Genomic DNA, 14,665 nt, shown 5'->3' with positions numbered 1-14,665 from the left:
TATTATGCTGGGTTCTGTAAATAGTAACTATTAGCTACAATTTATTATAGAGTGAAGTAACTAAAAAGGAGCCTACAGTTTAATACAGAGTGTTTTGAATGACTATAGTAAAAACTACAATCACTACACAGGAAAACACTAGCTTACATGCTACAATTTACAGCATGTAGTAAATTACTGTAGTAAGTACTACAGTTATACTACAGTAGTATTACTATAGTAATTTACTACACACGGTACTGTTACTCCAGTAAGCACTACAGTTTCCTACAGCATGTAGTAAATTACTATAGTATTTTTTTTTTACAGTTTTCTAAAGTGTGTAGTAAATTACTATAGTATATTCTACAGTTTACTAAAGTTTTTAGTAAATTACTATAGAATATTCCACAGTTTATAAAAAGTTAAGTGAATTAACATAGTATCTTCTACAGTTTACTACAATGGTGTATAGTAAATCACTATAGGAAAGATTACGGATTACTACAGTGTGTAGTAAATTACTACTGCAAGTACTATAGTTTCTACATAATGTAGTATATTACTGTAGTAAGCACTAGAGTAGAGTTAATGATTTTAGTAAAGAGAGAATACAGTTTATTACAGAATGTAGTAAATTATCACAGCAAGTACTATAGTTACTATCAAATGTAGTATATTACTGGTGTAAGCACTCCAGTTGCTACATAGTCTAATAAATTCTACATAGATTCTAATAAATTCTAGCAATACTATAGTTACTACAGAGTTTAATATGTTACTATAGTAAATACTACAATTTATTACAGGATACTATAGTAATTATAATACTAACCTATAATAGGTCTTTCTATCTAGTTTGCATTGTTTACTGTTTATGTCCTGTACAGTATGTGTGTATCTAAGCTATGTGTTAACTAGTAAGTTAGTATATGTAGCCTTATTAATGTTAGTTTTAATATGTGTACACTTCTTGTGTGTCCCAGTCATTTAATCCATCTGTAAAATGATTTGTTTATTCATAATTGTTTTCTTTTAATTCAGACAGATCTCAGCAAGCCACATCTGGAAAACTGTCTTTGCGGTGATTAGCTATTTATTGTCCATTTCCTTTTAAGATTTAAATAAGTTTATGTATAGTAGATAGATAGATACTTTATTGATCCCAAAGGAAATTCCAGATATCCAGCAGCCATAGAGACAGTAACACAAAGACAGGTTGTAGATTGCACATGGTATATCTTACAAATAGTCTGTACATACAGGGTAATGTGAGAACTGACTTGAATTTACTAGTGCAATGAAAGAAAACGTCAAGATATATAAAGAGTATATAGTGAAGCATATACTTAAAAATTAAAAGTTAATTGCAGTTCAGTCATGATGTGCAATTTTATTTGTGGCAAAGTGACAACAGTGCAAACAGTATTAGTAATTGTGTAAAAACCTAAGTAGTTGTGTTCTCTGAAGGAATATTACCTCATAGTACGACACAAAAGTTGATGAGGAGGTTCTGGGAGTGTACAATTTTGGAATGTCAATTAGCCTTATCTGCATGTCTTTGGACTGTGCAAGGAAAACCACCAAGCACGGGGAGAAATGCAAACTCCATTCACACAGAGACGGGAACTGAACCTGACTGGGAATCAACATATACAGTAAATCCAGAAATGCTACACTTCCATTTTTCTATATACAAAATTCTTGATAGCCCTAATATGTGTCTGTCATACACGGTGTCATAAACATCCACGCTGCAACAGTCCTGCAGAGAAAACTAAAATGAAATAAATTCAATTGAATTGAGAGAGAGGATGAGGGAGACGGTTTTCCACTGACGGGTTTGATTTCCGCTACTCTCTTTGTTCTAATTGGACGAGACTCGTTGAAGTTCCCGCCTTTTCCGCATTCGCAAACACACTGATCATCATGGCGCTGGCAAGGAACATCTACAACTTGCTGTTTAAAAGAACATCGACTTTTGCCGTCACCATCATGGTGGGAGCCGTGTTCTTCGAGCGAGTGTTTGACCAGGGCGGCGACGCGCTATTCGAGGGTTTAAACCGGGGGGTAAGTGTGAGCGCGTGCGGAATTTAATTCAACTAACGACGATCCATCCGGCAAAAGCTAACGCTAGCGCTAGCGGAAGACTGACCTTAGTGTACGCGTCAGAGGACGAGGTCGTGCTTCTGTCCCAGATAACTCTATAATCACTTCTGTATGCAGAATAGCAGAAGGGAGTATAAATAACATTAGTTAGAGTTAATTAGTACAACAGTACGTGTACGTCAGACATTAAACTCTAAAGCACCCTGCTGTAATCATATCGATATGCCCTCTATGTCTAAGGTACCTGTACAGTGGATACACTGACTTATGTGTAGTGTGTCTACTTATATGAGGTAAACACCGAACATGTCATGTTTCACTTGTGAGGAATTCCAGGAAAGTGGGACTGTCAAGCAAGTGTCTTGTGCATGACATGCAGGAGGCTAGGTATGGTGGCACAGATCCATGAACTAGGAGGAGAAGAAAGCAATGTTTTAAAATCGTGAGACACTGATCGGGGAAGAAAGCGTTTAATGTTGTTTTTGAGGAAGACTGGACTGGAAAGTCACTCAACAATTACAGCTACACAGCATTTCAGTGTTTTATTATATAGTTTTTATAGTGTTGAATACCTCAGAATCAGTGTAGAACTGAAGTGTATCTGCTTGAGACAAATTAAACAAGTTTAGTGCTCAAAGACAGCGCATGTCTAGCTATGACCCTCAACCCTATAAGACAGAATTGATCTATGGTATGTTTAACTCCCGTTCCACCTTCGACGAAATCAACTGCAGACAGATGATAAGTCTGGTGTACATCTCGTGATGTTTTCAAATCTTAAGTCATGAGTCTTAGAACACCACATTGTCCAATTTTTATTTTTTGGTCAGATCAGATTTGCAATTTGTGGCAGTTCACATTCATAAGTGAATTTTATCTGATTTTTATATGGACCTGCCTGTCCTCTGAAAGACATCAATCACACATCAATGCATCTTTGTTCAGTGAAATTATTTCAAACACTGCTATATTTCTGCAGTATTCCTCTAGTATTTACTAAATCGCCAAATTCACATTCTCACCACTACTTTTACCATTACTTTCTCCACTGTCCTCCACTATTAAAGTGAAATCCCAGCGTTGTCAGTGCTGACTGAAGTTAGCATGCTATGCATGTGTAAAAGCAAAAAGTAATTAATTTTTGTGGCTGGTATGGCACCGATTAATGGGCACAGAGAGTGGTTAAGCTTAATTTACAATCATTCCACACTAGCTGTTAAAGTAAATAATATGCCACACTACACAAGACTTATCTATGGTAATTAAACAATCTGAATATATGTATATTAAATTACACATCACATATTTTAACATTAAATTTATGAAAGTTAACTATTTTAAAGTTCCTTTCCATAGATTTCATGTTACAATACTGTAGGATAAATGCTTAAGCCTTTCTGACAAAAGCAGTTGACCTTATAATTAATAGAATTAATGTTAAGTGTTTACCTGATTTTTTTTTTTTTTATCAGGAAGAGACACTATAGCAATTTTTCTATATTGAAACTGCTTCAATAACATGTTATAAGATTAACGGTAGACTTTATGGTTAATTAATACCATTAAATACAAAGCATTAAACAGGAAAAAATAATTATTAAAATAACTTACTAATTGAAATACATTTAGATGAATCAATTATAACATCACAATTATAACAGGTTATAATCTTAATATTGACTCATACATAGAACAAACTGTGTCTAGTGGATTGTATGCCTAATGTGTTTCACTTGACGTTAGTTCATTAATTTTTTAATTATATTTTTTTAGAAACTATGGAAAGATATTAAACACAAATATGAAAATGAGGAATAAGAAGGATGTCATCTGGTGATGTCTTGATGGAGTGCCCAGCCACCACTTTTCCCGAACGCCACGTTTCCTGAAGATGCAGTCCTTTGTCTCTTGAAGACGTCATCCTGTGTGGCCTTGGGATCCAGAGAGACTTTATGATCACCATGGAATAGATCTGAGTACCATTAACTCGCTCTGAATATTGCATCATAGATCTTGTATTCCTCACATTTTGTAAATGTGTACTTAAATTAAGTCTGTGTTAATAAATTTGACATGATATGTTACCTTTGAATCTTCTCATTTTTCTTTGTGTGTACAATACAAGGAAAATACATGTATCTATTTTTCCTAGTCCTTCTTTAAACTTTAAATATTTAATCAGTATTTGTTTAAAAAAAAAAAATCAATGTTGTAAACACTGTTGGTCATGTAATGAATGTCAATCCCTGTCAGATTTTTCTTCACAGATTGTCATATTTAGATTAGGCATATGATTTATTAAGGGTATTTATAAACCATTCAAATAAGCAGAAAATTGGTATACATATTCTCAGAATTTCAGAGCACAAACATACAGTATGTGAAAAGAATATTGGTTTATCTTAAAAATGGATTGCTTCAAATCCTAATTTGTGATGAGTTGCTGCACTTTTTTTATATGGATTCTGTTGTCAAGGTTTAACAGCATGCGTGTTACAAATACAAATGTAAAGATTTATGACTATACTCCTTAGTATACTTGTATAGAATAAAACTATACTCCTTAGTATGCTGTGTGACTGCGTAACCTACAGGGATACATACACCAATCACCCATTAAATCTGTTAATATTAAAACCACCTATGTTCTGGGTTTCCCTTGGGTGTGGCTTTTCAGGGCCTCTGGGTGTGTGCTGTGGTGTCTGGCACCAGGAAGTTGGCAGTGAATCCTGTGTGTTGCACCCCATAGGTGCTCCATTAGACTGGAATCTGAGGAGTTTGTGCTTTTTGTTTGCTGGGCTCCGTGTGTGGCAGTGGTGCGCTGTGTGTTTGGTGCCTTTTTCAATGTTGATCGGTGTTGTTCAGTTCACCTGGCAGAGGTTTTAATGTTGCTGTAATGTGCTGTATATAATACAGTATTCAGAAATAGTATAACTCCTATAAGTGATACAAAGAAGCACATACTAGATACTGAAGGAGAAATAATGTTTTTCCCCTTTGATTTAGAATTAACATTTTGCTAATTTGTATAAAAATCCATATACATATATGGTGAAGTTAAGAGGCAAAAATCAATACATCAAAAGACCTATTTTTACAATGTATTATTAATACTGTGTTATATGTACCATAGACTTTAAATATGAACCCAATTATGCGGGTAGTTATTAATATGGTTCAGTGGCAACAAGTTATTGAACTCTAACTGTTGCAGTGAGTAGGGTTAGGGTTATGGCTATGGGTGATATCACTTGCCAATTAAAGGTATTTTGAGCGGCGAGTATAAAAGACATGACTAATCATCTGAAATGGGGCAGGTGGAACTTGGATCTTGGTCCAAGAAGTTGGACTTTCGTGCCAACTTATTTTTGGTTTTGTTTTTTCAATATTCTTTACCCCATTGGGCATTTTTTTGTGTGTTTATTTAAATCCATAGACATTTATTTAAAATTTTTTGTAAATTAAATATTCTTTCGCATACGTGTTCCTCTTTATGTGATGGTCGGGAACGAGCTGGCCGTGGCACTTCTCATTTATTAAACAACCATGACAGGAGACTTATCCTGTGGTTGTGGCAAATACGTTACTGTACTCTGTTTCAGAAGGGTCAATTAATTTTTTCGGCATCAAAAGAAATTAAGTAATGTGATTGATGAAACTTCTAGAATGGGGATAAGAACCCGTGCAACACATTATTAAAACCTGAAGGGTGGTCAGAAAAGCATTGTGAATGAGTGTGATTGGAGATCATAAAAGAAGTTATAAATCAAGTCATAAAAGAACAGTAAGTCCTACAGCTATGTTTAATAGAGATAGTAGGAGAATTTCCACACACACAATGCAAAGACAGCTAATGGGATTGGGACTAAACAGCTGTGTACCTTTTTTTAGTGAGGCTAATCAAAACAGGCTTCAATTTGCTAAGGAGCAGAATAAATGAACTGTGGAGCATTAGAAAAAAGGTCATGTGATCTGATGAGTCTGGATCTATACTGTTCTAGAGTAATGGGTGCATCAGGTTAAGAAGAGAGGCAGATGAATGTTTAGACATAGCTTTACTAAAAGATTAAGTGACAGAAAATTTGCTTAGTTTCTATAACTCTAATTCCAAGTTGTATTTTTATTAATACTTAATATATGTGTAATAATATTTGATAAAATAAATATTTAATAATAACACTACTGTATTAAGTAACAGGTCTTTATTGTCTATTTGTAGTTTTAGTACTACTTTAGCCTATGGATCCATTTGAATTTCATTTGCTATGTTTGTGGTAATATACATAAATAACAACAACAACAATAATCAGTATTAGTATTCTTGAAATGTATGTTGTAATAAATGCATTTTAAAATATGACCTGTATACAGTACCTCATATGTCATTTATAAATAGGAGAAACTATGGCAGTGAATACCCCATGCCAATCATGTATTCACGTGTCACGTGTTTTGCAAACATTAATATACAGTAGAAAGCGATTAAACCCTTGATCCTTTACAGTTATGATTATTCATTGGCCATGAGTTGTGCATTAAATGTTAGGTATCAAATATGCAAATGATCGGCCCCTCCCTAACCTCGCGCTCTCTCTAACTGTTGCAGATAAGTAATTCATTGTGTCTGTCAATATGTCTGTCACTGTGTCTTTCACTGTGTCCACATGTGTGTGTGGTTAATATAAAGAGCTGTCACGCAAGTGACTTAGAGCCATCAGACTACATAGGTGTTACAATCCCAGCAGTTGCAAACCACCTTTTTCTCCGAAATACGGCTAATTCTTTTAACGGCTAAAAGCTTCTACCTTTCTGCTTGGCTTTTGCGAAGAGGAAATTACCGGTGACTCTACAAGTCAGGTAACACAATTATAGATAGACCTCATTTGCCTATTCCTAAAAAAAGTTTAGAATGTCTTTTTGTGTTGTATGCTTGATGTTATTCATTGATGGTTTTCCATCATCATGAATTAAAATAGCTAATAAAATATGGTTTATCAGAACTTATGAGTCAGAAATTATGCTTAAAAATATGTATATATCAGAATATTAAATAGAAACAGCTCACATTAAATATAAAATAAAAATTCTTGAAAAATTCATTTATTTATTTGATCATCTTAAAATAATATTAAAATAATACATTTTTGAAAAATATTTAAAAGATTATATTTGATTTCTGTTAGCATTAACACTTGGTATATGTCTCTAGTTGCTGTGTGTTGAGAATCAGGATGGAATGCAACTATGGTGTGGATTTGGAGGAGTTGTGCCCAGTGTGTGGGGACAATGTGTCTGGATATCACTATGGTTTGCTAACATGTGAAAGCTGCAAGGTACAAACTAACACCTTTTAAAAGGGCTTCATTACAGCTAGTGTAAAACATGCTATATATATTTTAAATGATTTCCAACCTCTAGAGCAGGGGTGTCGATCTGGATTCAGAAAGAGCCATGTGAGTGCAGGCTTTCATTCTAACCAAACAGAAGTTACACTTGAAAGTCTATCAAAAGCCAAGGGTGACTAATTAAACAGGCGTGGCTTCTGCTTGGTTAAAATAAAAGTCTGGACCCACATGCACATTTCTGGGTCCAGTTTGACACCCCTACTCTAGAAGCTTTAATTCAAAACAGTGGAACCTAATTAGCAATTTTTTTGTGCTTAGTTGATATAGTGTTGTATCGAGAATTTGATATGACTTAAATCTGTGTTTAAAGGGCTTCTTTAAGAGGACAGTACAGAACAATAAGCACTATACCTGCGCAGAGAGCCAGGAATGTAAAATTGACAAAACACAGAGAAAACGATGTCCTTTCTGTCGCTTCCAGAAGTGTCTCACCGTGGGTATGCGACTCGAAGGTAAGCACTGAAGTGAACATTATGTTTCAAATCAAAGCCATAAACAGTGTGCAATAGCCTTGAATGAGATCTGTTTCAAAAACATGAGCTTTTTTAAAGTTTCTTGGGATTTTCAGAAGTTTTTGTTTGCTTTTTTTCAGCAGTTCGAGCAGACAGAATGCGAGGTGGTCGAAATAAGTTTGGGCCGATGTACAAGAGAGACCGGGCCTTAAAGCAGCAGAAAAAAGCTTTAAACCGTGAAAGCAAGCTAAAGATGGAGCCTTTGCCACCTGTCCTGTCACCTGCACAGACAGACTATTCACTTAATAACACATTGGCCAGCATGGCAGATATTTCTATCCCTAAAAACATCCTCCTAAATATGCCCTCTTCCACCATGTCTGCAGAGTATGAGCAAGGCCTGGACACCACACCTGTCTGCATGAGTATGGGTTCCCACAGCCCACTGCCTTCTCAATATGCCTACCAATCTTTGCCTTGTCGTACCATTAAATCTGAGTTTCCTGACCACCACGCCAGTAACAGCTCACCTGGCTCGAATGGGGGACACATTTATATTAATCAGACTGTAAGCCCACCTACACCTCACACAGGCCTGAAGTTGCCTGCACTGGTTCTGGAGTTTGTGCGCTGTGAACAGGATGAGCTGCTGGTGAGGAGTAAAATCAGCACACACCTGGCATGTCTGCAACAAAACCAGAACTCCAGCAACTTTCAACCACTCTCAACTTTTGGCCTAATGTGTCACATCGCAGACCAAACACTATTCTTCATTGTGGAGTGGGCACGAAGCTGCAACTTCTTTAAAGAACTCAAGGTAAGGGAGAAACACATGGCGAGAAGGGTGTGTAAAGGTGGAGCAGTCCTACAATGCAATAACATAGAAAACATCTCCTGATTCTTAACCACTTAATATGAATATCAGCCAGTGACATCGCATTGTCGTTAATCTCCTGCACTGCCACAGCCTTTTAAACCTTTTTCTTAATGAGTGTTGTTGTTGCACTACAGTTACTAAAGAATGGTCACAACACATGGACACAAATTTAAAAAATGCTTTACGCGTCCACATACACATGGTCACATTATAGCCAACAGTATACACAAAGATGTTAACTATAAGAGTGATGCACTTGCACTGAGCAAGATCTTAGGAGATGATTACCCACAATCCCAGTGGAAGAGAGTGGGAGAGACAAACCATTGGCCTCAGCTGTGATCAAGTGACGCCCGGCAGCTAGTGTATACTGTCGTATTTTAAGACCTCGCTCGTTTATCAAGTTAAAATTTTATATTAAACATTTTTGCTCCATCTTGCAAAACACTTGCAAACCAAGTTACTTGCAATTCAAGGTTTTACTATATTACAAATATTCATGTTTACGGTACATAATTTTGCAGTATATGCTGTACTTTTACAAACTAAATTATCTGGAAAAAGCAAGATATATTTATATAGTATATTATATAAAATAGGGCTGCTTAAAAAAAAAAAAATTATGACAAATTCTAACAAAATATTAACATTTATGGAACATGACATTCAACTTCTCAACAGGCTGTGTGCATGGTTTCTTGGAGATCCAGGTGTATTCCTGCCTCACACCCAGTTATTCCTGGACAGGCTTTGGAACAACTGTGACTCTGATCAGGATGCTGTGGTTTCTTATAATTATATGAATGGGTAAATTCCACATTACATGAAACCTAGATTTAGGAGTTTTTGTGTATTTTCACGAAATCAGTGTTAAAATACTCGGTTGTGATTCAGAATAAATATCTTAATAATGTTGACATTTATCACTACCAATTAATGACCACTTAATAACCACGTACCAATTAATTCTAATAGAACAGAGCTAAATTTACTAGATGATCTTATAATCTGTTGCATGGATAATGAGATTTTACAGGAAGATTCAGGAAAGGTTCTGAGGGTGTCTGTCAACTTTAGTACATGATCATCCATAAAGCTATAAGTTCAAATGACTATTTATTGAATGTCTAATTAAGCTGAAAATTGTCATGTTTCTTTTTTTTTTTTTTTTTTTTTTTTACATAAGCCATCAGTCGTATACTGTACACAGAGTTTTCTTATAAAGAATGGTGCTTACTTAAACAGTATCAAAAGTACAATAGATACTTTTAAAATGCATGCACACACATACAGTACACACACTGCTGCCTGCTATAGACTGTCCTGTCATCCCTGAGTCATCACTAGCAAAAAATATATGCCCAGCTGCATTCAAATCTATCTGCATTTAGTCGAGATGCAGTTGAGCTCAGCTCAGTAATAATGGTTGTGAGAGCATGCTTTCACTGTGCTGATGGACTGTTTCCGCCTTATATTGTCACACCTGGCCAGGTGAACTGAATACACATATTGAATTTCCTAACAGATAAACAACTTCCGGATATGAGCAATTACCTTTAATATGTGTAGTCAAGGGTGTATGGGGTTATGATCCTAGAGTGTCCTAATAATCTTAGGTCATGTCAATATTGGTCATGTGGGGAAAATTCTTCTAGACAGCAAGTGTAGTTTTTTTTAAACAAGATGTTTTTCTAACCTTTTGTCAACCTTTCTTGGTATGGCTTGATTCTTTTTTTATATGTTCATGGAAAGTGATAAAAAACATTCTGAGAACTGGATAAAGCCTTGCGAGAAAGATATGAGATGCACCTGGAGTCACCAAAAATGTACCCCAGTTGAGATTACTCACTGTTCTAGTGAGTGGAGGTTGTCAAGTTGCAGGTTGAGTTTTCAGGCAGTGTCGAAGGCTGCCTAGAATTAATTGTGATCTAACAGTGTTTCTTATTGTGTTTGAGAACTTCCACATCTTGCATAGATCAACTTTATTAAACATCACTCTAATGGCATGAGGTTGAGCTGGTCGGAATTTCTCTGAAAACAAGGTTTTCAATCAGCCAGTCTAATTGGGAAGTGTCTGGTTTTCCTAATGCCAATGTCCATTATGGTATTAGTATTACTCTTGGATGCCAGTATACATTATGTCTGATACATGTGTGTAGGTATTCCTTTGACCAGAAGGTTTAAACCCCCATCCCCTTTCCATTTGTCCTTTCTCAGGTGGGGGATCAAATGAAGTTACTACATAGTTGTTGGAGTGAACTGCTGGTACTTGATTATATTTCCAGACAGGTACATCATGATGAACAGGACACTATATTGCTTATTACTGGACAAAAGGTACAGTTAAACACATAAACCCTCTAACATTCACAAAACTGTAACTTGTATTACCCAATCAGAGAAAATACTATCCTCTGCTTAATGTGAAAATATTAATATGCTTCAATGTACACTAATATCTGCAAATAAGCAAAAAATGTCAGGTAGCAGGTACAGATGCAAGTGCAGGTATGGACTGCTTGATTTAGGAAGCTTCCAAACAGATCAAAATAGCAAGGAAACTGGCATTAACCAGATTAATAGCAAACAGTCTAAACAATGCAAGGCAAGAACCTTACTCAGTCACACAATCATTGTCTATACAGGGTCACGGGGGCATGCAGCCTATTCCAGGAGACTTAGGGCACAGGGCAGGGTACACCCAGGACAGGGTACCAATCCATCGCAAGGCACACACACATATACATGCTCATTTACTCACTGTGGGCAATTTGGTAATGCCAATTAGCCTAATTTGCATGTCTTTGGGAGAAAACCAGAGCACCTGGAACATGCATGCAAACTCCACACACACAAACTCAAGGTGGGAATCAAACCCAGACCCTGGAGGTGCAAGGAAACAGTGCTAACCACTAAGCCACCAAACATACAGAATCAAAGACACACCAGCTCAGGACACTGAGATGTAGGGTGTAGATGTCGGAATGAACTACGGTATTAGGTTGTCTCTGTATTTACTTGATGACAAGTGACATGATATAGGCCAGGGGAGTATAATGGTGACTGTGAATGTATATGTTTTGTTTGTTGTATTTCATGGTGGCCATCTTTCTGTTCTTCTCTGGAAGAATATTGTGGTGCCAATTTTAGAGTTCATGTGACAAAAAAATGTTTCACACTACTTCCAGGGTGTGGGGTTTCCAAGGCCTGCCACTAGGTCTTGGTCCTTGGCACATAGTCCGACTGGTGTGACAATAGGACGAGGCAGAAAGTGTGGGAGTTTACTTCAGTAATTTTTTAGAGAATTTTTAACGGCTTAAACAGACAGCTAGGGTGACTTTAGTGTCCTTGGTTGAAAGTCACACTTGACTGTCAAGTTCGAAATTAGAGGTTGTCATGGTTGTGTCCGTGACTAGGGCATGCCATAATTTTTTGCTATTTGTTTAGAAGGAAAAAACGAAGCTAGTGAGCTCATTAAGGACTGGGGCTTGTGGCATATCTTCAGTTCAGACCTCTGATTCTCTTTTACCAACTAGTATGAGGCGGTGATAGTCCTGCTTCAGAGTTGGGTTGAAAACAGAGATGAGACATGCTGTCCGTGCCATGGTATGCTTGCATGCTCTTTTGGGCTCCAGCACTGAGGAGCGTTGTTCACTACTGGGCAGCTTGTAGAGGGTCAGCAGCTGATGGACCGTGACCGCTGCCTCTGTAATTCTGCTTTAGTTTAGTGGGAGCTCTCAGGGCTCAGCAACTGTGAAGATGGCGGCCACTGCCTCGACTACCGGACTGTAACAGCCACATTGGCCCCCTCACTCCAAATTCTGGATTTGCTTACACCGCTGCTGAAGATTGGCTTCTATGCTCAAATCTGGCCTGCTGCCACTACAGGACTGTGATAGCGACAACGACTCCTTTGTTATGTACTCTGGCCTGTCGCTGGTTCCACCAAACTGTGATTGGCCCCTTTGGTCTTGTGATTGGCCCCTTTGAACTTTTTACGAACAAACTTGCAATTGCTGCATTTGTTTCATGCCCACCTTTTTTGTCTGCTGCTTCTATAATAAGCATTATTCATATTCACAAAAAGTTCTGATAAACATTTTTTCAGAAAAATAATTCATTAGCATAAAATAACTGTCAACTATACAGAAAAAAGTAAATTATCCTTACAATGAAACAGCACAGTTTCCTTTTCCACATAATTAATCTTTACTACTTTTGTTTTGAGTCATGAGACAAATATGACCCTATCCATTACCTGTGCTTACTTTCCAGCAATTATGAAGCAATTAACATTAGCGATTATCTTCTCCTATAGTTACATTTTAACTGATATTTTTAGGGTGACCCATATGTATGCATGTTTGTTAGGTGGATCTGACTTCTTTACTGACTCAGGCAGGGGCAACCCTGGGTGAGCTGGTGCGAGGGGCACAGCAACTGGCTCTGAGTCTTCAGGAGCTACAGTTAGACTACAGAGAGATCACCTGTTTTAAGTACCTCATCTTGTTCAATCCCGGTGAGACTACAATTACACATTTCTTGTGACTAGAAAATGAACACAGATAATGTGGCATAAACAATCTTTTGATTTGGGGCATTTTTGGCTGCCATACCATGCATTTTACCATAGTTCCATTCCTACTGTAGTTTGTAATGGTTTCTTGGTTATTCAATACTATTATGTGATGGTGTTCTGCATTGGGAGTGTTCTGTCTTGCAAGACGCGTGCAGCCTTTCTTATGATTCATGAAGTCCTATGATACAGTGCCATCTAGGTTAGGAACATTGCAGCTCTATGATGGAGACAGTTGGATTACGGTTAGTTAATGGGATTGTGTCAGAATTATGATTTATATTGTGAATTTATGCTTATGTTACAGTGTTTTTTATAAATAAATGGACAATAAACAGAGACAATCTCTCTGCTATTTATTTATTTTCATCTCTGTTCCCTTTTTCTTGCCAGATGTGAAGCTATTGGAAAACCAGGAATATGTGGAAAATGTGTATCATCGGGTGAGTGGGGCTTTGCTGGAATACACACTGTGTGTGTATCCGCAGCATGTGGACAGATTCAGTCAGCTGCTGCTGCAACTGCGAGAGCTACGCATTCTAAGCTCTCAGGCTGAGGATTACCTGAGTTTTAAACACACAAATGGAGAAGTACCATGCACCAAACTGCTTATCGAGATGCTGCACGCCAAGAGAGCCTGTGTCTGACACATGGACAAAAACTCACTACACCATCACGAACACAAACATATACTCTTATTGTTATGCACACAGAACTCTATGACCACAGAAAATCGATTCATGTGTAGAAGAATCAACATTTAAGCAGATCTTAAATGTAATAAGTAATGGACAGGCACGTCTTAGTTAACAATGAACTGTTATCATCTGGATAAATTATAAGAGAAGGCCTGGGCTCTACAGCAGATATTCATAGATAAGATTTCATGTAAATTTGGGGCCAATTACATAATGTTTTTTCCAACTCTCTTTGATTTGTTTGAAGATTGTTCGAAGGTCAAATAATGGTTCCTTCTCTCAAGTTTATTACCTGTTTAAACTTAAATATTATAGTTTATTGCATGATTAATCATGCTCACATTTAACAGGCCATATTCAGATCATTCCAAACTGCAAGGAATAGGTGAAAGTACATGCTTTATTTATGTTTTTTAAATTAAATTAAATTTATTAAAATTTTATTTACAGTATATATTGCTTTTAACATTGGTCACCTTTATGGAATAAAAAATAAAATTGAGTAGGAAATATATAAATTAATATATGACCCTGAGATGGCAATAGGAAGAAACCTTGAGAAGAACCAG

The 14,665-nt window shown here is 36.7% G+C and overlaps 2 protein-coding genes across 2 annotated transcripts; both read left to right on the top strand.

Moving 5' to 3' along the window:
* Nucleotides 1-1,880: 1,880 nt before the first annotated feature.
* Nucleotides 1,881-4,172, top strand: LOC128507736 (cytochrome b-c1 complex subunit 9). The gene is made up of 2 exons (XM_053478811.1): nucleotides 1,881-2,049; nucleotides 3,862-4,172. The coding sequence occupies exons 1-2, from the start codon at nucleotides 1,909-1,911 to the stop codon at nucleotides 3,904-3,906; spliced, it is 186 nt and encodes a 61-aa protein (XP_053334786.1). The 5' UTR covers nucleotides 1,881-1,908; the 3' UTR covers nucleotides 3,907-4,172.
* Nucleotides 4,173-7,319: 3,147 nt separating this feature from the next.
* Nucleotides 7,320-14,045, top strand: nr5a1b (nuclear receptor subfamily 5, group A, member 1b). The gene is made up of 6 exons (XM_053478561.1): nucleotides 7,320-7,421; nucleotides 7,804-7,945; nucleotides 8,086-8,762; nucleotides 11,040-11,159; nucleotides 13,194-13,341; nucleotides 13,792-14,045. The coding sequence occupies exons 1-6, from the start codon at nucleotides 7,320-7,322 to the stop codon at nucleotides 14,043-14,045; spliced, it is 1,443 nt and encodes a 480-aa protein (XP_053334536.1).
* The last annotated feature ends 620 nt before the right edge of the window (nucleotides 14,046-14,665 follow it).

This window comes from Clarias gariepinus, chromosome 19 (genome assembly GCF_024256425.1).
Source record: "Clarias gariepinus isolate MV-2021 ecotype Netherlands chromosome 19, CGAR_prim_01v2, whole genome shotgun sequence".
NCBI classification, from domain to species: domain Eukaryota; kingdom Metazoa; phylum Chordata; class Actinopteri; order Siluriformes; family Clariidae; genus Clarias; species Clarias gariepinus.
This window is presented reverse-complemented; position numbering and strand designations above follow the sequence as displayed.

Bases quoted from the DNA above. Each gene is read 5' to 3' on its own strand.
- LOC128507736 (XM_053478811.1), top strand. From the start codon at position 1,909: ATGGCGCTGGCAAGGAACATCTACAACTTGCTGTTTAAAAGAACATCG. The intron at 2,050-3,861 runs GTAAGTGTGAGC...ATATTTTTTTAG, and splicing joins TCGAGGGTTTAAACCGGGGG to AAACTATGGAAAGATATTAA.
- nr5a1b (XM_053478561.1), top strand. From the start codon at position 7,320: ATGGAATGCAACTATGGTGTGGATTTGGAGGAGTTGTGCCCAGTGTGT. The intron at 7,946-8,085 runs GTAAGCACTGAA...GCTTTTTTTCAG, and splicing joins CGTGGGTATGCGACTCGAAG to CAGTTCGAGCAGACAGAATG. The intron at 13,342-13,791 runs GTGAGACTACAA...TTTTCTTGCCAG, and splicing joins CCTCATCTTGTTCAATCCCG to ATGTGAAGCTATTGGAAAAC.